The 22,756-nt window shown below is 37.5% G+C and overlaps 1 protein-coding gene and 1 non-coding gene across 5 annotated transcripts in view; both read left to right on the forward strand.

Annotated features, from left to right (window-relative positions):
* Larp4 (La ribonucleoprotein 4) overlaps positions 1–22,756 on the forward strand; it is a 69,229-nt gene that overhangs the window by 36,679 nt on the left and 9,794 nt on the right. For 3 of the 4 annotated variants that reach the window (XM_074083356.1, XM_074083357.1, XM_074083358.1), the window contains exons 8-13: positions 820–873; positions 10,978–11,190; positions 11,798–11,901; positions 18,478–18,690; positions 19,409–19,457; positions 21,975–22,136. In XM_074083356.1, coding sequence (XP_073939457.1) covers positions 820–873; positions 10,978–11,190; positions 11,798–11,901; positions 18,478–18,690; positions 19,409–19,457; positions 21,975–22,136 — 795 coding nt within the window. The remainder of the gene's footprint in view (positions 1–819; positions 874–10,977; positions 11,191–11,797; positions 11,902–18,477; positions 18,691–19,408; positions 19,458–21,974; positions 22,137–22,756) is intronic. The other variant, XM_074083359.1, reaches the window with a different exon arrangement.
* LOC141410577 (small nucleolar RNA SNORA31) lies at positions 20,580–20,705 on the forward strand. Its single transcript, XR_012435423.1, has one exon. It is a non-coding gene; the product is annotated as a small nucleolar RNA SNORA31 (small nucleolar RNA).

A 22,756-nucleotide genomic window follows, 5' to 3' on the forward strand; every position in this document is an offset into this window, starting at 1 on the left:
CACCTAGCTGCACACTGACTTACCCTTGTAATCCTAGTTACTTGGAAGACTGAGATTGGAGGATCGTTGTTTGAAGCCAGCCCCTGCAATAGTTTGCAAGACTCCATCTCCAAAATAACCAGAGCAAAATAGTCTGGAGGCAAAGCTCAAACCATAGAGCACCTCCTTTGTGAGCGTGAAGTCCTGAGTTCAAACCATAGTCCCACCAATAAAACAAAAAAATGAATACAAGGATAGGAAACCATGTACTCAATAGTTAGTATTTCTAGAATATAATAGGTCTGCAATAAAAACAAAAAATTCTTGGATTTTTGACTTAATGGTTTTATTCCTTTTTTGAGAGAGGGTCTTGCTGCGCAGCCCACACAGTCATGGAAAACCCTATGTAGCCCAGGCTGGCCTTGAACTTGAGATCTTCCTGAGTGGTGGGATTATAGGTTTGTAGTTTTATTCTTGTTCATTTCCTACTTAAAGGTAAGAGAAATAATATTCCTTTGGAACAAAAATATATCTGTGATATCTTTCTAAACTCATTTTTATTCTTGTAAACAAGTTTCTTCATCTTATGTTATCTGAGTTATTTTAATTTAATACTTAGTTGTAATTCTGTTTTGAATCTTAAGCATCTTGTCTGCAGTAGTGCACTTCTACAATAAATTGAACTGTAGCTGAGAATGTCTTAAATATTTTATTTTCATTCCCTATCACCTCCAGAATTTTTTATCTTAGAAACAATTCATAATACCAAATGTGTTTTATATAGTAAAGGTAGCTTTAATGTTGAATACTGATGAAAGATCTTTTCTGCTTTGTTTTCAGGCTTTTAAATACTTAAGAGAAGAAGTTAAAACATTTCAGGGCAAGCCAATCATGGTAAGGATTATTTGTAAATACAACAGAAGACTTTATGAAAATAGATTTTTTTTAAAGAATTTTTAAAAATGGGCAGAGTTGTATAAAACTTACAGTAATTTTAAAGATGTTTCTAGCTTATGTTGTGTTACTCAGAAAATTAGGAATATCTATTTAAATCATTTACCCATTTTGTGGTAGAGGCATGGCTCAAGGGATAGAGCATCTGCCCAGCAAGTGCCAAGCTCTGAGTTCAAACACCAGTACTGCTAAAAAAAAAAAAAGTGGGGTGGAGGAGGAAAAAGGAAAGTACTTTGGCATCAAAATTGTCTGTATATGGTAGTCTTCTCAAAGGATTTATATTCCTGGTCCCCTTCCCACCCCCGTAAGTACTGGGGTTTGAACTAAGGGTCTCATACTTACTAGGCAGGTGCTCTACTACTGGAGCCACTCCACCAACCCTGTTTTGTGTTGGGTATTTTCAAGTTAGATCGTGCGAATTATTTGCCCTGGCTGGCTTTGAACTGACATCCTCCTGATCTCTGCCACCTGAGTAGCTAGGATCACAGGCGTGAGCCACCAGCACTGGGCTAAGGATTTATATATTGATTTAGATATTTGATAAAAATTCTTTCATTAATTTGATATATAGTATACAATAGGAATCTAATTTCCTTTTTTTCCATATGTGGAAAAGCAATTGTCTCCACGTGTATTTGTTCACTGGTCAGTCCTTTACAGCTGTGTGTAGTACCACATCTCTGAGAGCTGTTTCAGGTTCTCTATTAGGTTTTATTAATCTCTACTTCCCTGAACCAATATTGTTATTCATGTTACCAGAGTTTTGCATATCCTTATTTACATAAGCACTTTCTTTATCCTGATGATTATCTTTCTAGATTATCTCAACTAATTCTCAGATTATTAGTTTTCTGTATAGATTTCAGAATGTTTGTCTAGTGCCAACAGAGAACCAGCCAAAAATCATTTTGGAATCAATGGGATTATATGTTTTGGTATATATATATTTTTTCTTTTATTCATATGTGTATACAATGTTTGGGTCATTTCTCCCTCTTTCCCCCTTGGTATATTTTTTGAGCTGGATTTAATGAGCTTGTATTTAACAGTTAAATTGAGGACAGTTTGTGATTTTACCCTACATTTATTCATTATGATAAATAATGTTTTAGTATTAATTCGGTCTGCTTTGTTTTATAATTCTTTCCTTAAAGAGAATTTTGTTGCTTCCCCCCCTTTTTGGTATTTCAGTGATTTCTTTTGAGTGTTATTTGTAGCACATTTGCTGAAATTCTTTATCTAATGGTTTGATGGGTCTTTTGGATTATAAGCCTCACAGATGACATTATCTATAAATAATCACTTTTGATTATCCCCATACTTTTCTTTTGTTTTCCTTCCTTCCTTTTCTCGCTTTTCCTTTTCTAGACAGGGTCTCACTATGTAACCCAGGCTGGCCTAGAACTCAACGATCTTCCTGTCTCTGCCTCCTGAGTGGTGGGATTTCTTTGTTGTTGTGGTTGTTATTGTGCTGAGGGCTGTGCACCTGCTAGGAAAGCACTCTGCTACTATTCATCCCCAACCCCTGTTCTTACCATGCAACCCCTTCCTTCCTGCCTCCCTCCCTCCTTCCCTCCTCACTGGATACTGAGTCCAGGGCCTCACTCTTGCCCATTTCTGATTTGTTATTTTTGTTGAAATCTCAAGTTGTGATTTTGAATGGTTGTGTAGGAGACAGCGTCTTGCCATGTAGCCAGCCTGATCTTTAAATTAAAATCCTCCTACCCAGTCTTCCAAGTGTTGGGGTTAAAAATATTTCATTATAGATATTTTTCTTTGAGCTTTCTTTTGTTTTGTTTTTCCCCTTTGGTGGAACTGGGGTTGGAACTTAAGGCTTCATGTTCATGCTTATAAAGCAGGTGCTCTAACACTTGAGCCACACCTCCAGCCCTCTTATTGGTTCGTAGATTAGCCATCATACAGTAGTATTTTTGCCAGGATATTTATTATTATTACTCTTTGCAATTGTGAGATTAAAACCCAGGGTCTTACACATACTAAGCAAGTGGTCTACCAATGAGCCATGACTCTTGCTCCTCAAAATATGTTTGCTAACTGTATTCTTTCTCTGTTTTTTTTTTAAGATGGCAGTGTAAAAGTGTAAACTATAGTTATTTTCAAACTGAAATACTTAATAAATTGGAAATCCTGCGTTTTTGCAGTGTTGTGGATCAAACACATGGCTTTGTGCATCCTACGCAAAGGCTCTATCACCACTAAACTACATCCCCAGCACTTGCTAGCTGTATACTTGAGTTGTAGTTTAGTGTGGTTGTCTATTCTCTGTATTTCATGAAAATTAGTACACATTGGTGAAATTTGAGTTTGGTATCAGAGCAACAAAGAATAAAAACTAGCTGCCATGATCATTGACTACATCTATTCATTTATTAAGAATTGCAAAATAGTACTATTTCTACATTATGTTTTTTCCATTTCTTAGGAGCTTACTCTCATCTTCATTGTTCTGAGGTACAGCTCATATGTGAAATGCATGCTAAATGCTTGGTTCTAACTTCTTTTCTTTTTTTGAGACAGGGTCTCACTGTGTAGCCCAGGCTAGCCTCAAATGGTGATCCTCCTGTCTTAGCCTCCCAAGTGCTGAGATTATAGGTATACACCACCATGCCTGGCTACTTGGTTCTAACTTTTTTTTTTTTTATGTAGAAGTGTCTTTATTTATCCTTGCCAATCAATACAGGCTTTTTAGACGGCCTTATTTCATTAACGTGTCTGCGTTGGCAACCTGAATCTTTCTTTCTTTTTTTTTTTTTTCCTTTATTATTCATATGTGCATACAAGGCTTGGGTCATTTCTCCCTCCTGCCCCCACCCCCTCCCTTACCACCCGCTCCGCCCCCTCCCTCTCCCCCCCACCTCCTTGGATCCTTGATCCATTTTGAGTTAATCTTGGTATAGGGTGATATACATGGATCTAGTTTCAGTTTTTTGCAGACTGCTAACCAGTTTTCCCAGCAGTTTTTGTTGAAGAGGCTGCTATTTCTGCATCGTATATTTTTAGCTCCTTTGTCAAAGACGAGTTGGTTATAGTTGTGTGGCTTCATATCTGGGTCCTCTATTCTGTTCCACTGGTCTTCATGTCTGTTTTTGTGCCAGTACCATGCTGTTTTTATTGTTATTGCTTTGTAATATAGTTTGAAGTCAGGTATCGTGATACCTCCTGCATTGTTCTTTTGACTGAGTATTGCCTTGGCTATTCGTGGCCTCTTGTGTTTCCATATAAATTTAACAATAGATTTTTCAGTCTCTTTAATGAATGTCACTGGAATTTTGATGGGAATTGCATTAAACATGTAGATTACTTTTGGGAGTATAGACATTTTTACTATGTTGATTCTACCAATCCATGAGCATGGGAGATCTCTCCACTTTCTATAGTCTTCCTCAATCTCTTTCTTCAGAAGTGTATAGTTTTCCTTGTAGAGGTCTTTCACATCTTTTGTTAGGTTTACACCTAGGTATTTGATTTTGTTTGAGGCTATTGTAACTGGAATTGTTTTCATACATTCTTTTTCCGTTTGCTCATTGTTAGTGTATAGAAATGCTAATGATTTTTCTATGTTGATTTTATATCCTGCTACCTTGCTATAGCTATTGATGATTTCTAGAAGCTTCTGAGTAGAGTTTTTTGGGTCTTTAAGGTATAGGATCATGTCTCTGCAAACAGGGATATTTTGACAGTTTCTTTACCTATTTGTATTCCTTTTATTCCTTCTTCTTGCCTAATTGCTCTGGCTAGGAATTCCAGTACTGTGTTGAATAGGAGTGGAGATAGTGGGCATCCTTGTCTGGTTCCTGATTTTAGAGGGAATGGTTTCAGTTTTTCTCCGTTAAGTATAATGCTGGCTGTAGGTTTGTCATATATAGCTTTTATAATGTTGAGGAACTTTCCTTCTATTCCTAGTTTTCTTAGAGCTTTTATCATGAAATGATGTTGGATCTTATCAAAGGCTTTTTCTGCATCTATTGAGATGATCAAGTGGTTTTTGTCTTTGCTTCTGTTAATGTGGTTTATTACGTTTATTGATTTTCGTATGTTGAACCACCCCTGCATCCCTGGGATGAAGCCTACCTGGTCGTGGTGAATAATCTTTTTGATGTGTTGCTGAATTCGATTTGCCATTATTTTGTTGAGGATTTTTGCATCAATGTTCATTAAGGAGATTGGCCTATAGTTCTCCTTTTTGGAGGTGTCTTTGCCTGGTTTTGGGATAAGTGTAATACTGGCTTCGTAAAATGTGTTTGGCAGTTTTCCTTCCCTTTCTATTTCATGGAACAGTTTAAGGAGGGTTGGTATCAGTTCTTCTTTAAAGGTCTGATAGAATTCAGCAGAGAATCCATCAGGTCCTGGACTTTTCTTTTTGGGGAGACTCTTGATTGCTGCTTCAATTTCATTTTGTGTTATAGGTCTAGTCAGGTGATTAATTTCCTCTTGGTTCAGTTTTGGATGATCATATGTATCTAGAAATCTGTCCATTTCTTTAAAATTTTCAAATTTATTTGAATATAGGTTCTCAAAGTAGTCTCTGATGATTTCCTGGACTTCCATGGTGTTTGTTGTTATCTCCCCTTTTGCATTCCTGATTCTACTAATTTGGGCTTTTTCTCTCCTCATTTTAGTCAGGTTTGCCAGGGGTCTATCGATCTTGTTTATTTCTTCAAAGAACCAACTTTTTGTTTCATTAATTCTTTGTATGGTTTTTTTGGTTTCTATTTCGTTGATTTCAGCTCTTATTTTTATTATTTCTCTCCTTCTATTTGTTTTGGGATTTGCTTGTTCTTGTTTTTCTAGGAGTTTGAGATGTATCATTAGGTCATTGATTTGGGATCTTTCAGTCTTTTTAATATATGCACTCATGGCTATAAACTTTCCTCTCAGGACTGGCCTTTGCTCTGTCCCATAGGTTCTGGTATGTTGTGTTTTCATTTTCAATGTCTTCCATGAACTATTTAATTTTCTCTTTTATTTCATCAATGACCCATTGTTCAAGAAGTAATGAGTTATTTAGTTTCCAGCTGTTTGCATGTTTTTTGTCTTTACTTTTGTTGTTGAGTTCTAGTTTTATTGCATTGTGATCAGATAGTATGCACAGTATAATTTCTATTTTCTTATATTTGCTGAGACTTGCTTTGTGCCCTAGGATATGATCTATTTTGGAGAAGGTTCCATGGGCTGCTGAGACGAATGTATATTGTGTAGAGGTTGGATGAAATGTTCTGTAGACATCAACTAGATCCATTTGATCTATTGCGTATTTTAGATCTTGGATTTCTTTATTGATTTTTTGTTTGGATGACCTATCTATTGATGACAATGGGGTGTTAAAGTCTCCCACAACCACTGTGTTGGCATTTACATATGCTTTTAGGTCTTTCAGGGTATGTTTGATAAAATTGGGTGCGTTGACATTGGCGCATACATGTTGATGATTATTATTTCCTTTTGGTCTATTTCCCCTTTTATTAGTATGGAATGTCCTTCTTTATCTCGTTTGATCAATGTAGGTTTGAAGTCTACTTTGTCAGAGATAAGTATTGCTACTCCTGCCTGTTTTGGGGGGCCATTGGCTTGGTAAATCTTCTTCCAGCCTTTCATCCTAAGCCTATGCTTATTTCTGTCTGTGAGATGGGTCTTCTGTAAGCAACAAATTGTTGGATCTTCCTTTTTAATCCATTTTGTCAAGCAGTGCCTTTTGATGGGTGAATTAAGTCCATTAACATTAAGCGTTAGTACTGATAGGTATGTGGTGATTGCTGCCATTTAGTTGTCTTAGTTGTTTGAAGGTTTGATTGTGTGTACCTAAGTTGAGGTTACTCTCTACTGTCTTGCTTTTTCTTTTTCTGTGGTTTGGTGCTGCCTGTCTTTTCATGGTTAAGTTGGGTTTCACTTTCTGTATGCAGAATCCCTTGCAGAATCTTTTGTAGTGGTGGCTTTGTGGTCACATATTGTTTTAGTTTCTGCTTATCATGGAAGACTTTTATTGCTCCATCTATTTTGAATGATAGTTTTGCTGGGTAGAGTATCCTGGGGTTGAAGTTATTTTCATTCGGTGCCCGGAAGATCTCACCCCACGCTCTTCTTGCTTTTAATGTTTCTGTTGAGAAATCTGCTGTGATTTTGATGGGTTTACCTTTGTATGTTACTTGTTTTTTCTCTCTTACAGCCTTCAATATTCTTTCCTTAGTTTCTGAACTTGTTGTTTTAATGATGATATGTCGTGGGGTAGTTCTATTTTGATCTAGTCTGTTTGGTGTCCTGGAGGCCTCTTGCATCTGTATGGGAATCTCTTTCTCTAGATTTGGGAAATTTTCCGTTATTATTTTGTTGAATATATTACGCATTCCCTTCGCTTGCACCTCTTCTCCTTCTTCGATGCCCATGATTCTCATGTTTGGTCTTTTGATGGAGTCAGTGAGTTCTTGCATTTTCTTTTCACCGGTCTTGAGTTGTTTAATTAATAGTTCTTCAGTTTTTCCTTTAATTACCATTTCATCTTCAAGTTTTGAGATTCTGTGTTCTGTTTGTTCTATTCTGCTGGATTGGCCTTCCGTTTTGTTCTGCAGTTGTGTTTTTTTCTTTTTTTCTGAGGTTTTTCCATATCCTGGCTGTTTTCTTCTTTTTTTTAATGTTGTCTATTTTTGTTCTGAGTTCATTTATCTGTTTATTCATCGTGTTCTCTCTTTCACTTTGGTGTTTATACAGTGCTTCTATGGTTTCCTTTATTTCTTCTTTTGCTTTTTCAAATTCTCTATTTTTGTTGTCTTGGAATTTCTTGAGTGTCTCCTGTACATTTTGGTTGACCCTATCCAGTATCATCTCTATAAAATTCTCATTGAGTACCTGTAGTATGTCTTCTTTTAAATTATTCTTGTGGGCTTCTTGGGTCCTTTGGCATAGTTTATCTTCATTTTGTTGGAGTCTGGATCTGAGTATCTGTTTTCTTCATTCCCCTCTGGTTCCTGTACTAATTTTTTGCTGTGTGGAAACAGGTTTCCCTGTTTTTTCTGTCTTCTCGTCATTGTCTTTGGTGTTATTATTGTCCCTGTACTGTGTGCAATTAAGTATTTTCTAGCTTGTAATAATAGCAATGGTAATATTTAGAATGGAAGGGTGAGCTGAGATGGAAAGCAAGAAGTTAAAGAAAAGGGGAAAACAAATACACAGACTGGAGGGAGAAAGCAGAACAAGGTTTCAGACAAAAAAGTTTCAAAGGTATAAACAGGGAGCTTTAGTGTACTAATTGACAGTAAGCTGAACAGACATTAGAGGGACAGAGATAGGATTGAAAATCAAAAATAAAAAAATTAAGATAGGAATAAAAATAAAAAATAAGTTAATGAAAGAAATATCTATATATTAAAAATGAATTAAAGTAAAATGGAAAATAGAAAGTTAAAAAAATAAATAAATAACCAAAAAACCCTCCAAGTTCAAATGCAATGAAGTTTCCCTCTTAATAATTTGGGTGTCTGTCTCAGTCTCCAATCCTGGAGGTGGTGCTTCAGATGTTGTTCTGTAGTTGTCTCATCAAAGGGGACGCATAAAGTAGAACAAAACTACACAGACACCCACACATACACAAAAAAGAAAAAAAAAATAACCCCACCTAGTGTCCCAAGTTCAAATGCAATATGCAATCCAGTTTCAGTAAGTTTTTCCGCTTGCAGGTTTAATTTGGTTGTTCTCTCATCAAAGGTAGGGAGACAAAGAAAAAAAAGAGTCTAGAGACAGTTCTGAGAATGGTTTCTGCAACTGTGGCTTGCCTGCCCACTGCTGTCAACCTGCTGTTGCTGGAGGCATTGTTTATGCAGATCTCTGGGGTGAGCTTAGCACTCACCTGGCCCTGCAGGGTTTGTTTGGTCAGAGTTCTGTGTGGGAGCCTCTGCTACAGGCTTTCCCCTTTCCAAGCACTGGGAAAGGTGACACTGCCCCCGCGTTGTCAGGCCTGCGTGTTTATTTACAGTTCATGTGGGAGGTGGGTCTTCTCCCCTCTCCTGTGGAGTTTTCCTCCCACCGCCACTTTCACAAGCTTTCCTGCCCCTGCTTACTGGGCGGTGCTGCTGCTCCTGCCAGCTGCCCTGTTTGTTTACAGCTCACGTGGGAAGTGGGTCTTCCCTCCTCTCCTGCGGAGTTTTCCTCCCTCCGCCACTCTCACAAGCTTCCCAGCTCCTGGTTGCTGGACGTGCACCTCTGCTCCCGCCAGAGGCTCTCTGGCCCACCCGGCTTATTTATTTACAGTTTATTTACAGTCCCGGGAAGGGTTCCCTTCCCCCAATCTTCAGTGCTCAGGGTGCCCCACCCTCTTTCCAGCGTGTCTTTATTGCTCTTATTGCTTATTACTCAGTTTCTCTTTTTTCCCTGGGTGGAGGTTGGTCTGTCCAGGGGGCATGCTGCTCTGGCCCAGGCTTGTCTGTGGAAGTACCGCGGTACCGTGAAGCTCACCTGGTCTGCGTCTTCCCAAGCCGTCTGGGCACCGGCAACTGGCGGCCAGGGGTCCTCCTTGTTTCTCCGTTTACCGTGAAGTGGAGATTCTTTGTGCCAGCTGGAAGTGTGGAGGGGTCAAAGTTATGCCTTTTCTCAGTGATTATGCCTGCAAAGTGTGTCTCTGGCGTCTCTCCAAGATTTCACTGTAGGAGGCTCACTTTCTGCTTCCTCCCTCAAGCTGCCATCTTGGAATCCCCCTTGGTTCTAACTTTTATTAACAGTTTTTTTGTAGGTTTGTTTGCTTGCTTCTTCCCCCCGCCCCCTCACATACAGTGTTGGGGGTAGGGATGTAGTTCTATGATAGAATGCCTAGTGAGTGCTAAGATCTGGGTTCATTTCACAGCAATAGGTAGGTAGGTTGGTAGGCAAGAAGGTAGGTAGCTGGATCCCTGACAACATCAAAAGTAGCCTTTCAGGGCTGGGACTGTAACTCAATGGGAGACCACTTGCCTAGCATGCCTAGCATTATAAGGCACTGGCTTTGATTCCTAGCACCACCAAAAAGAAAGAAAATAAAGTAACCTTTTAGTTTTTGTTTTTGAGTATTGAAGTATATTTTGTGTATTTATTGTCCATGTTGATTTTGGCCCTGAGAAGTCTCCTGAGTCATTTTGTTATAGCCCTGTACTCTTCAATAGTTGTCTTGCTTTGTAATGTTTCCTTTTGTCCACATCCTCTCCAACAAGTTAATATTGGTCTTTTTGACATAGCCATTCTCAAAAGCGTGTAGCATTGTCCTCTGATTTTAATTTGCATTTCTCAAATGCTTGGTGATTTTGAACATTTTCCGTGTATCTCTATTGTAATTGTTTCTCTTTTAGGAGTGAGGTTTAGCATCTATTTCATACGTGTTGAGTCATTTGCCTTTCTTTCATGGTGGTACTGGGGTTGAAATTCAGGCCCTTATGCTTCCAAGGCAAGTACTCTACCACATGAGCCACTTTGCCAGCCCTTTTTGCATAAGGTATTTTTGAGATAGGGTCCAGTTTATGCCCAGGTCAGCCTGGACTGTGATCCTTCTATTTGTGCTTTCCAGTGAACGCCACCACTCCCAGCCATTGATTAAGGTAGAATTTTGTGAATTTTTTGCCTGGGCTGGTTTGGAACCATGACCCTCCCAGTCTCTGGTTCCTGAGTAGCTAGTATTAAAGGCCCAACTTAATTTTTTTTTTTTTTTTTTTGATTCTCACTGTGTAGGTCACGCTGGCCTCAAATTTGTAATCCTTCTGCCTCAGCCTCCTGAGTAGCTGGGATTACAGGTGTGTACCACCACATCTGACTTTTCTCTGTATATATTAGGTATTAGTGCTCTTATCTGATGAATTGTAATTAATTTTACTATTTGTGCTTTTACCTTTTTTATTGTGGTTTTTCCCATACACTTTATTATTAATTAAAGCTATAATTTCTTTTTCTTTTGCTCTAGTGATTCTAAACAGAAACAGTATAATCTTATGTATAAAATGTGTTAAAATACAAATATAACATATTTGTTAAAATGTATACTTCATTTTTTATTATAATATTTTCCTCTTCTAGGCAAGGATAAAAGCCATCAATACATTTTTTGCTAAGAATGGTTATCGATTAATGGATTCTAGTATGTATAGTCAGCCCATTCAGACTCAAGCCCAGTATCCCTCACCAGTTTTTATGCAGCCTGTATATAGTCCTCACCAGCAATACTCGGTATATAGTATTCTGCCTCAGTCTTGGTCTCCAAGTCCTGCACCTTACTTTGAAACACCACTGGTAAGTGAGATCCTTACAGCATGATAAAAATATAAAAAAGCAAGAATTTTAATTTAAGCTGAAATGTGAAGAAACCATCTGGGGTAGTTCATTTGTTCTGTATTAATATTGCCTACTTTCTGGCTTTTGAACTGTGGTATAGATGCCTAATAATCGAGCTATTGGTTTCTACAATTTTATTTTTAAAACTTTGCTGAGTCAATTGAAAGAAGAGACCAAGTCCTGTGTGATTTTAAATCTTTTTAGTGTTGTGAAGTTTTGTCAGAGAAGAATGTTCCTTATTAAGTAATGAATTAGTGATAATGTTCGTAGAGGGATACATGATGTGAATGGTGCAAAAGTGAATGAGTAAAATGTTTTCATTCTTTTAAATGAGCGAAGTTATCTCAAGGTATTTTATAACCCTCGATGCATATTTTCTCTTTAATTAAAATTATTTGTGTTAGCTATATTAATTATACAAAATGATCAGTTTCATTGTATAATATTTCCATACATGAATATGTACTTTGATCGTATTCATCCCCTTTATTATTCTTTCTTACCTTCTCTCCCCATATTTTGTCTTTACCATTAGTATTGTTTAAACATTAACATTTTATTCTAGGCTCCCTTTCCCAATGGTAGTTTTGTGAATGGCTTTAATTCACCAGGATCGTATAAAACAAATGCTGCTGCTATGAATATGGGCCGACCATTCCAAAAAAATCGGTAAGATAAAATTATAGCCGAAACTTATTTTAAACAGTTCCTAATAATTCTTAAGAAAGTCCTGTACTATTGAGGGGGTGGGGGGGGAGAAGGAGGAGGCGGAGTGGGTGGTAAGGGAGGGGGTGGGGGCAGAGGGGAGAAATGACCCAAGCATTGTATGCACATATGAATAAAAAGAAAAAAAGAAAAAAGTCCTGTACTAATAACAATGTTTTTTGGTACTCAAGGATTATTTTTATTTTTCCAAAAAAGTATATGAACAATTCAGTCTAAAATTCATAAAACTACTTTGATCTCAGAGTTGATAATAAATGTAAGGAAGTAGGGACTTTAATTCTTGTTTTAGTAAAAGGAAATTGAGATAAGTATTGTAATAGCAATCTGATGTGCAGTGTAGTGTCTGAATGCCATTTAGTAAGTTAAATGGCTACCATTTTGGGAAATCTTTGGGGTTAGAAATGTGATATAATTTGAAGAAAGTTGAAGTTATACCCGTAAGTTATGGGAATTATATATATCTTATAAATAAGGAAATTGAAATGTAAAAGCTTAAATATTCTGTCTAATAGCATGTAGCTAATGATTGACAGACAAGGTTTTAACTCAGGCAACATGAAAACCTGCACTTAAAATATAATTTTTCAGAACAAATAGTTATGGGGCTGGGGATGTATATCAGTAGTAGAACGCTTGCCTTGCATGTCCAAAGGCCCTAGATTTGATCTCTAGTGCTTTTTACCACCTCCCTCCCCATTCCCCCAAAAAACAGTTATTAGGAATTCTGTTAGCTATTTCCTGTCATATAAAAACTTGAGAAGTCTTTAAGTATTTTTCTTTATATGGACATTAACTGATTCAGTATTTGGTTTATACTATGGCTTTTGACAAAGTGTGTGTAACCAAAGAATAAAATGGCAATGCCTGGTGTTTAGAACTATTTAATAACTTGACATTAATTATTTTTTATTTACCTGTTCTTTGAGAGCCTTTTTTTTTTTTTTAAGTTTTTTCACACAGTACGTGATCTTTGAGAGCCTTTTTAGTTTTCGAAGTTTTTTTCCATAATAATTTCTTTTCAGTGATTTTTCAGTCTCTTGCCAGAACTGATTCCTTTGCTTGGTTCTTTTTGGCAAAGAGATCACATGAAGTATGTTTTTCTAAGATGACTGTTAGGAACCTATCCTTTTTTATGAGGTTTTTCTGAAACATGCTTTATTAGAGAAAGAAACCTTACAGTATGAAAAACAATCAAAACTCAATGTTGTAATTTTGGGTCTTCCTTTGCATGGTGGGTTAAAGCATTGAAAGATCATTTTTAAGTGTTGAAAAGTTTTGCTACATAAACATTCAAGTTTCAAACAGTATCTCTGCATATTCTTAGAATGAAGGACAACTGATTTGCCAGGTCTGGTCACTCACACTTGTAATCCTTGCAGAGATCAGGAGGATCATGATTCCAGGGCCACCCTGACAGAATGTTACCGATATCCCCATCTCTACAAGTAAGACAGGCGTGGTGGTACATGCCTAGGTGGGAGGATCACTGTCTAAGGCCAACTCTAGTTAAAAATGGGAGACCCTATCCGGAAAAATAACCCACAAAGAGCTTGGAGGCATTGCTCAAGTGATAGAGTGCCTTTCTAGCAAACCACAAGGTCCTGAATTCAAACCCTAGAACCACCAAAAAGAAAGCGGGGGGGAACCCACATATAATGTGCATGAAGCATATAAGATTTCTAGACGTAGTAACGTGTTCTAGTCCCAGCTACTCAGGAGGCTGAGGCAGAAGGATCACTGGACCCCAAGAGTTGGAAGCCAGCCTGTGCAACCTAGGCCTTATAGATGACTCTTAGTTTGATAATATAACAGCAATTAACTGTTGATTCAGTAATCCTAGGGCATGAATAGAAGTACATAAATTGTTGGGAAAGATTAATTTCTATGAGCACATAAAGACAATGTTTGAACCTTTGTTAGTATGTAGTTTTAACTCATGTACTTAAAAGAAAATAACAATTAAATAGCCAGGTGCAGGGACTCAACGCCTGTGATCACAGCTACTTGAGAGGCAGAGATAGGAGGATCAGGGTTTGAGGCCAGCCCAGGTGAACAAAAGTTCACAAGACCCTCTCTCAAAAATACCCAACACAAAACAGTACTGGTAGAATGGCCAAGTGCTGTAAACAACAATAAAATTTCATAGAGTATATCACAGTTGATAATAGATTGCTCATAATGAGAAATAGTAGGTTTTTAAAGGTATGTATCTATTGATTACGCATGTATTTTTTTGAAAGGGTATCTTTTACTTTAAACAATTGTATAAGATGTATTAATATATTGTTGTTTTTGTAAATGCTTGTCTTTTTTTTCTGATTGCAAAATCTTTTTTTTTTTTTTAAATTCATTTATTCACATGTGCATTACATTGTTTGGGTCATTTCTCCCTCCTGCCCCTGCCCCCATTCTCTCTCCCAATGCTTGTCTTAAAAATATAGGGTTGGGGGCTGGGGATATAGCTTAGTGGTTTAGTGTTTGCCTTGCATGCATGAGGCCCTGAGTTCAATCCCCAGTACCACAAAAAAAAAAAAATATATATATATATAGGGTTGGGCTGGGCCCAGTGGCTCATGCCTATAATGATAACCTACTCAGGAGGCAGAAGTCAGGAGGATCACAAGCCCAGCCTGGGGAAAAGTTAGTGAGACCCCATCTCAACCAGTAAAAAGCTGGGTACAGTGGCATGCCTGTCATCCCAGCCTCATGGGAATGCTAAATAGGAGGATTGCCATCCAGGTTGGCCCCGGCATAAATGCAAGACCTTGTCTCAAGAATAACCGAAGCACTTGGGTTGGGTGCCAGTGGCTGATACCTGTAATCCTACCAACTCAGGAGGCAGAGATCAGGATATCAGCCTGGGTAAATAGTTCCATGATACCCTATCAAAAAAAAAAAAAACCTTCACCAAAAAGGGCTGGTAGATTGTGGCTCAAGGTGTAGGCCCTGAGTTCAAGCCCTAGTACCAAAAAAAATAAAATAAAAATAATAACTAAGCAAAAAGGGCTGAGGGTATGTTTCAAGTGGTAAAGCACCTACCTAGCACATGCATAGTCCTGAGTTCAAAATCATAGTATTGCCAAAGAAAATATAGGGCTTACTGGCTCACGAGTGTAATCCTTGGGAAGTTGAGATCAGGAAGACTGAGGTTGGAGGCCAGCCCAGGCAGATAGTTCACAAGACCCCATCTCCAAAATACCAGAGCAAAATGACTGGAGGTGTGATTCAACAGGAAGGAAGGAAAGAAATAGGAAATTATTAGAAATGTAGCTCACTGATAGAATGCTTGCCTAGATATACAAGGAAGGCCCTGGCTCCACCAAATAAATAAAATTTAAAAATCATTAGATGTGTTCATGTAGCCTTTTTTATTGTCATTGTTTTTTTTTTTCAGTGTGCCTTCTTGGTAAAAGGAGGAAAATTTCAATAAGAAAGCCAAGAAAAAGTGCTGGGTTATGTCTCAAGTAATAAAGTGCCTGCTTCATAAGCCTGGAGCCCTAGTACACCAAAAAGAGCAAAACTTTGGGGTCAGGCACGATGGTCCATATGTGTAATTCCAACTATGTGGAAGACAGAGATAGGTAGGGAGGATCTTTGTTCAAGGCTAGCCCAGGCAAAAGTTAGCAAGACCTCATCTCAGCATGTAATATATGGTGGTATGTGTCTGTAATCCCATCTACCCTTGAGGCTACTCTCTAGACAGAAATGTGAGAAAAGTCATGAAAGCCAAAAAAGGCTGGGGATGTGGCTCAAGTGTGAGACCCTGAGTTCAATCCTCAGTACTGTTGGGAGTGGGGGTTGGGGGAGCCAGGAATGAGTCTAGCCATCTTTGCTTGAAAAGAGGTATGCCTATGGTTTTGAAGATACAGTATAGGTTTATAGTCTCTTTGCGTGTTATTCAAAACGACCCACAGGGACAGACAAGGTAGCTCAGTGAAAGAACTTGAGTGGGCAAAACCATGGTTCAATCTCTAGTGCCACTAGAAAACAAAACACATACACAAAAAATTCATGTGTGGTTCTTTCCCTGATAGTTAATTAACACAGGTAATTTTTTATTGCAGAAATAATACATGTTCTCTTATAATAAAACTATTAAGCATTCCAGGTGGACACTGGTTGCTCAGGCCTGTAATCCTAGCTACTCAGGAGGCAGACGTCAGAAGGCAAATAGTTCACAAAACCCTAGCTTGAAAATACCCAACACCTAAACAGGGTTGGCAGAGTGGCTCAAGTGGGGTACCTGCTTACTAAGTGTGAGGCCCTGACTTCAAACACTAACACTCCCAAAATAAATAAACAAACAGAGATGAAGCTAAATAGGTTTTTTTTCTTTATTTTAAGGAGTGCTGGCTCTCAGGCCTTTATTTTTTTAAGTTGTCAGTCAAGAAGAAAGTAAATATTAGTCCTTTTGTAACTTTCTATTAACTTTGTGACAGCCCAGTAATGATCACTAGTCTTACTTAGAGAGAATAGGACTAACTTTCAGAAGTCCAGACATTTTTCTACCTTTCTTATTATCTTCATTTTATCTCTCCTTCCTTTCTTTTATCACTTTTTTCTTTATTCTTTTTTCTGTTGTCTGGATTGAGATTGTAAATCCCTCTCAGTGAAGGGTAAGATTATGAGATCTGAGGGCTGTTTAGAGTTAATACTTAATTGTTGGGCCTCTTGAAGTTTATAATTCTTGTTCTGAGACCTAGGAATTGACATGTTATTAATACTATGAATTTTTAACTAGATTGTAAGGAGTGGAATGTATAAACTGCAAGCAGTACGCCAAATGTAAAAATACCAAAATCCTCTATTACTTGGGCTTACATTAGAGGTTTTTAGTGTTAATGCACCTGTGTCTTCTCTCTATTACTCTACCCTTGCTTCATTTGCACATATATTTTTAGGAAGTTGGGTGCTTATACTCATTATTCAAGATACTAGCTACTTTTGTAGAAGTAGGTTTCTTTGTGGATTTTTTTTTTTTTTAAACCGTGTTCCGTCCCTTAATTCAGAATGAAGTCATGCCAGGCTGTTGGTTGTTACATTGCTGTATTTCCCTCAGTGCTGGTATCAAATCTAGAGCTTTGCACATGCTAGGCAAGCTTTTACCACTGAGCTATATCCCCAGCTGTATGTATGAGTCTTTGAGCAACTAATTTTATTTGATGATACCTGAGATTTTAGTATATTCCATTATTTCTCTCTTTCCATTGTCACTACCCCAAACGTGTTTTTAAACATTATTTTTACTAATTTTGTCCTGCAAGAATGGAATACTATAGATAATTATTATTTATGTAATGATTATCTGTGCTTTATACATAATATGAGCACAATTTTTTTGTTTACACACACTTAAGAACCAGCTTTTACTCCCACTGTTGCTTTTGCCCTTAGTGACAAAAATGCACAGCATAGACTCATTAGTAATTTCAAAATCTGGCTGATGCAGACATGTCAAGACTACAGCTGATTTTTTAGATTACTGCCAAAATTCTAATTATATTCTACATATTGAGGTCAAAGTAGCTTTGTCTCAAAGATCTTTGGATTTTTCCACTTAATCTTTCCAAATTATTTAATATAGAAATTCTTTAAAAAAAAAAAAGAAATTCTTTTGTCTTTTAAAAATACTATGTATGGGTGGGCTGGTGGAATGGCTCAAGTAGTAGAGCACCTGCCTAGCAAGCATGACGCCCTGAGTTCAAACTCCAGTGCCGCAAAACAAACCCCAAAAAACAACAAAAAAAACCTATGTATGGGATATAAGAGGGGGTAGCATCTTATAAAATAATACTTTTATGTTTATAGAAAGTTTGTACAGGCTAGGCCTGGTTGCTTACAGCTACGCCGGAGGAGTGGAGGGGGAGAGGGAGACCTTGAAAATCCCAGTTTGAGACCAACTTAGACAAAAAGTTAGCAGGACCCCATCTTCATGGTCCATCTACGTGGGAGGCCATAGGTAGAAGGATTGTGGTCTAGACTGGCCTGGACAAAAGTGCTAGACCCCATCTTAAAAATAACCTGAAGCAGAAAGGGCTGCAGCTGTAGCTTAGTGGCAGAGAGCTTGCCTAACAAGCACAAGGCCAATTTAAAAACCCAGTACCGGGCTAGCAGAATGGCTCAAATTCTAGGGCACCTGCCTACCAAGCAGAGGCCCTGAGATAAAACCCAAGTACCACAAAAACTTGGTACTACCAGCTGCGCACAATTGGCTCATGCCTGTAATCCTAGCTACTCAGGAAGCAGAAATCGGGAGAATCATGGATGATGGTTCAAAGCCAGCTCCAGCAAAGAGTTTTGTGAAACCCAATCTTGAAAAATACCTAACTCAAAAAAAGGGCTGGCAGACTGGCTCAAGTGGTAGGGTGCCTGCCTTGTAAATAGTCCCTGAGTTCAATCCCCAGAACCATCAAGGGTTGGGGGGGTATCAGTACAGTAGAAGCTAATTTTTAGCCTGAAGAAAGATTTTTCTATCATGATTTATCCTTTCATGTATATATGGTCTTATATTTCTTTTAGTGTGAAGCCTCATTTTAGGTCATCCAGTGGTTTGGAACACTCAACAGAGGGCTCTGTATCATTGGGGGATGGACCATTGAACAGATCTAGTTCAAGGAACTTTCCACCTGAGCGAAATAACCTTACAGTAGCAGAGAATCAAGAACAAACTTATGTTCCAAAGGAGACTCCCATTTTACAGATGGAACAGAATGGGGACTATGGTAGGGGCAGGTAAGGGTACATGAAAATTCTTTGTTTATAATGTGATCACTCTAAGTATTTGAAGACCACACTCTAATGATTTTTGTTCTTATTAGTGGTATATGGTTATGCTAAATTAATATATTGTTCAAATAACATGGGATGATAGGTTTTTTGGTTTTTAGAGGGTATTTTGTTTTCAGTTTAGATGAGGGTTTGGCAGTGCTAGACATTGAACCCAGAGCCTCATGCATGCTAGATCCTAATCAGGCGCTCCTCTTTTGAGCTATATTTGCAGCCCCAATAGGGTTAAGTTGTTTTTTTTTTTTAAAACTATCAAATATAGAGTACCTATATAGAATCAGGCTTATATTCATTCTCAAGTTCTTTATAAGTTCACTGAAGAAAGAACTGCTTAGAAAAATGAGGTACACCTTTGCTTTTTAATTTTTTCCAACTTGTAAACTAGGTGTGGGGTTATATATTGGCTACCCTGGCTAAATTAAGCTCTAATATGCTTCTGGTGTGAAGGGAGTGCCAATAATAAAAATAAGGTCCAACTAACTTTGTGGCATTAGTAGTAGGTGAAATTTTTGGTACATTAGCTCAAAATTTCTTCAGAAAAATATATTCTCTTAATAATAAAGGAGAATAACCCCAGATTTAGAAAATACAGATATCCATCTTTTATAGGCTGTGTATATTTGAAGAATCTTATGAGTTGTTCCCCCTCTTTTTTCTTTAAAAGGAGAACTGTCTTCAGAGGTCGAAGAAGACGAGAAGATGACAGGATCCCAGTGAGTATTTTTAACCTTTAATTACATCTTTTTTTTTATTTGTTTTTCTCCTGTTGTTGTCATTGTGGCATTGCCTTGTTGGTCTTTCTGTTTTTTTTTTTTTTTTCTTTTTGTGGTTATATTATGGTTGTACTATTCAACAAAGTACATAAAGCCTGAGATTGAATTTATACTCTCCCTCGAGTATACACACTTAGAAGTTTGACTTGTGTGCCTCACTTGAAAAAAATATCATCTGAATGGTTTAAAAATAAATTTGAAAACTTTTAACTATTGCAACTGTTATTGCATTTAAGTAGTTTCAATCCTGTGTTCTTACAAACAGTACTATTAGAAATAAGGCAGTGAAAGCCTCTAATAATCATCATTTCCCATCTATGTAATTATATCTGAAGGAAAATTGCTATATAGGGAATTTTTGTGCTGTAATTCAGTAATGGTTGCCAAATAGTCTTCAGTAGGAGTTTTACCAATTTTCTCTCACATAAACAATGAACAATTACAGAATAAATGTTGTCATTTGCTTTAAAAAAATGTAGCAGTAAAGTTTATTAGGAGAGTAATGGGGTGGGGAGAGAAGCATTTCCTGTTTGCCACTCAGGAAATGGCAGGAAAGATGTAGAAATTTTTTTTTTCTTTTTCTGGTGGGTCCAGGATTTGAATTTGGCTTCATGCTTACAAAGCAGGCTCTCTAAGCTTGAGCCATACCTCTAGTTGTGTTGTTTGCTTTTGTTTGTTCTTGCCAATGTGAAAAGGTGCATAGGTATAGCATTCATTCTTAAAGCTCTGTTGAATGGTGGTGGTATGTTTTACTATTCATTTATTATAATTTTAGAGTAATTTTCTACAGTTGATTCTTTTGAGGGGGAATTAATTACTGGGGTTTGAACTCAGGACCTCACACTTGCTAGGCAAGTGCTCTACCACTTGAGTGACTCGACCAATACTACAGCTGATTCTTGTATCAGCTATCTTACCAAAAAAAAAAAACTTACAGATTAAAAGAAAACTTTTATATTTGAACCTTAGCCTTATTAATATTTTTATTTCTTTTGATCATAGTGAATGCTTTCCACCTCTTTACTAGAGGCAAAAAGAGTTGAGGAATAAAAGGTATATGAGTTGTATCCACTGGTAGACTTTGAACAATTTGCTGTTGTTCTTTTGGTTTGCAATAGGATGCAAAAGAAAATACTCCTTGTCCTTTCTGTCTTTGTGGCAGCCCAGATTGAATTAGGGGAATATACTAACAGAAAAAAAAAAAGTGGTGTGGAAAGGCATGAAGGTCTTAAGAAACACATACATATACACCCTTAAAATTTACAGATATATGATAAATTTGTAGTATAATAAGTCATATGTAGGAATTTTTGTAGCAAAAAGAAACCATTTTCAAAGAAGAAAATTTATTGTATTGTTACACAGAATATCCAAGGCAATCTGAAGCTTTTAAAAACAGTACTGTTTTTCATTTGTAATTTTCTTATTGGCAGCCATGAAACTTCAAGCAGTGATATCTTAGGAACACATTTTAGGATTTCTAACACATAGTAATTAAAGTGATAAGATTAGATGAAATCATAAAGAAAACCCTTTGAAGAGTGTGTGATAAAAGAAGTCTAAATATGGAACTTGGGAAGCATAGTTGTAGCTTTGTTCAAAGCACCAAAGTGAAATCTGAATGTTGATGGCTAATAGAGGTGGCCTGGGTTGAAAATATTTGAAGTATACAATTTAGTGATACTTTTTTTTTTGTAAACCTTTGTGCAACTATGGCCACCAAAAGGTGAAAAAGATCATTTTAAGACTTGTTTGCATATAGGTAGCCACTAAAACCACAGTCATACTAGGAGAATGTGGAAAGTGAAAAGAGTAGAAACCAAAACACCAAAAATTAAAACATGGCAGGGAGAAAGGGCACATGATTTTCAGATTTGAGAAGAAGCAAAAGAGAGGTATACCACAGAAGCTAAGAAAAGAATGAGCTCTCAGGGCTTGGGCTGTTGCTCAGTAGTAGAATGCTTGCTTAGCATTCTTGAGGCTTTGAATTCAATCCCCAGCACTAGGGGTGGGGAACACTCCCAAAAGAAAGAGTGTTGTGCTGAGGTTAGAAAAAAGTATTGTCAGATTTGTTGTGGAAGGCATTGGTGGTTTCCCAAAACAATTTAGTTTGGGGGCAAGGAAGCAATAGAATATGCAAGAGGCTTATTGGAAGATATGTGTATATATAGGGTAGTAGATAGAAAGTAAAGATGAAACCAGGCACTGGTGGCTCATGCCTGTAATCCCAGCTACTTGGGAGACTAAGAATGGGAGGATCTTGATTTGAGGCCCGCCTGAGCAAATAGTTCAAAATAACCAAATAATCAGAGCAAAATGGACTAGAGGTGTGGGTCAAATGGTAAAGTGCCTGCTTTGCAAACTTAAAGCCCTGTTTTCTTGTAGCTTCTATGGCAAAGGACTTAAGAATGTAATAGGCACAGGAACTGTTTCATGATTTGTTTTTTTTTTTTTTAGAGACCTAATCCTTCAACCACTGAAGCAAAGGCTCCAACACCAAAGTTTGACTTACTAGCTTCAAATTTTCCTCCACTACCTGGAAGTTCATCAAGAATGCCAGGTGAACCCATTCTGGAGAATAGAATGTCTGATGTCGTTAAAGGTGTCTGCAAAGAAAAGGTAAACACTGAAGCATCCAATATGATTCTCTACTTTATGGAACATACTTAGGGATTGTCTTTAGGGTTATTTAAAATTACTATTTTTTGTTGTTGGTGCTGGAGTTTTGAACTCAGGGCTTTGTGCTTGCAAAGCAAGCAGTCTACCACTTGAGCCACAACTCTAGTCCATTTTGCACTGGTTGTTTTGAAGATGAAGTCTCTATTTGCCTTGGCCAACCTCAAACCTCAGTCCTCCCGATCTCAGCCTCCCAAGTAGTTGGGTTTATAGGCGTGAGCCACCTGGCACCCAGCCACTGTTATACGTAATGAAAAATCAGCAATCTACTGTAACTACATTCAACTTTTTAGCTTTTTATCCTGACATTCCCTGTATTTCCAATTAACATTTTTTATTGCTATCTTTTGACTTACATTCTAGAGCTAAGGATATATGAAGCTTATTTAAACAGTCATGCATAAAATATTTTCATCCTTCTAGTGTATTGTGTTTCATCATATCTAAGATAGCATTGATTATAAGATGTCCATTATTTTAACATTACTAAGTAAAAGGGATTGGATTCTTGTCACTTTTGTTTTACTCTCCTGTTTTGGTAGGTCACATCTTCTAGAGCTTCC

The sequence above is a fragment of the Castor canadensis genome, chromosome 8, assembly GCF_047511655.1.
Source record: "Castor canadensis chromosome 8, mCasCan1.hap1v2, whole genome shotgun sequence".
Lineage (NCBI taxonomy): Eukaryota > Metazoa > Chordata > Mammalia > Rodentia > Castoridae > Castor > Castor canadensis.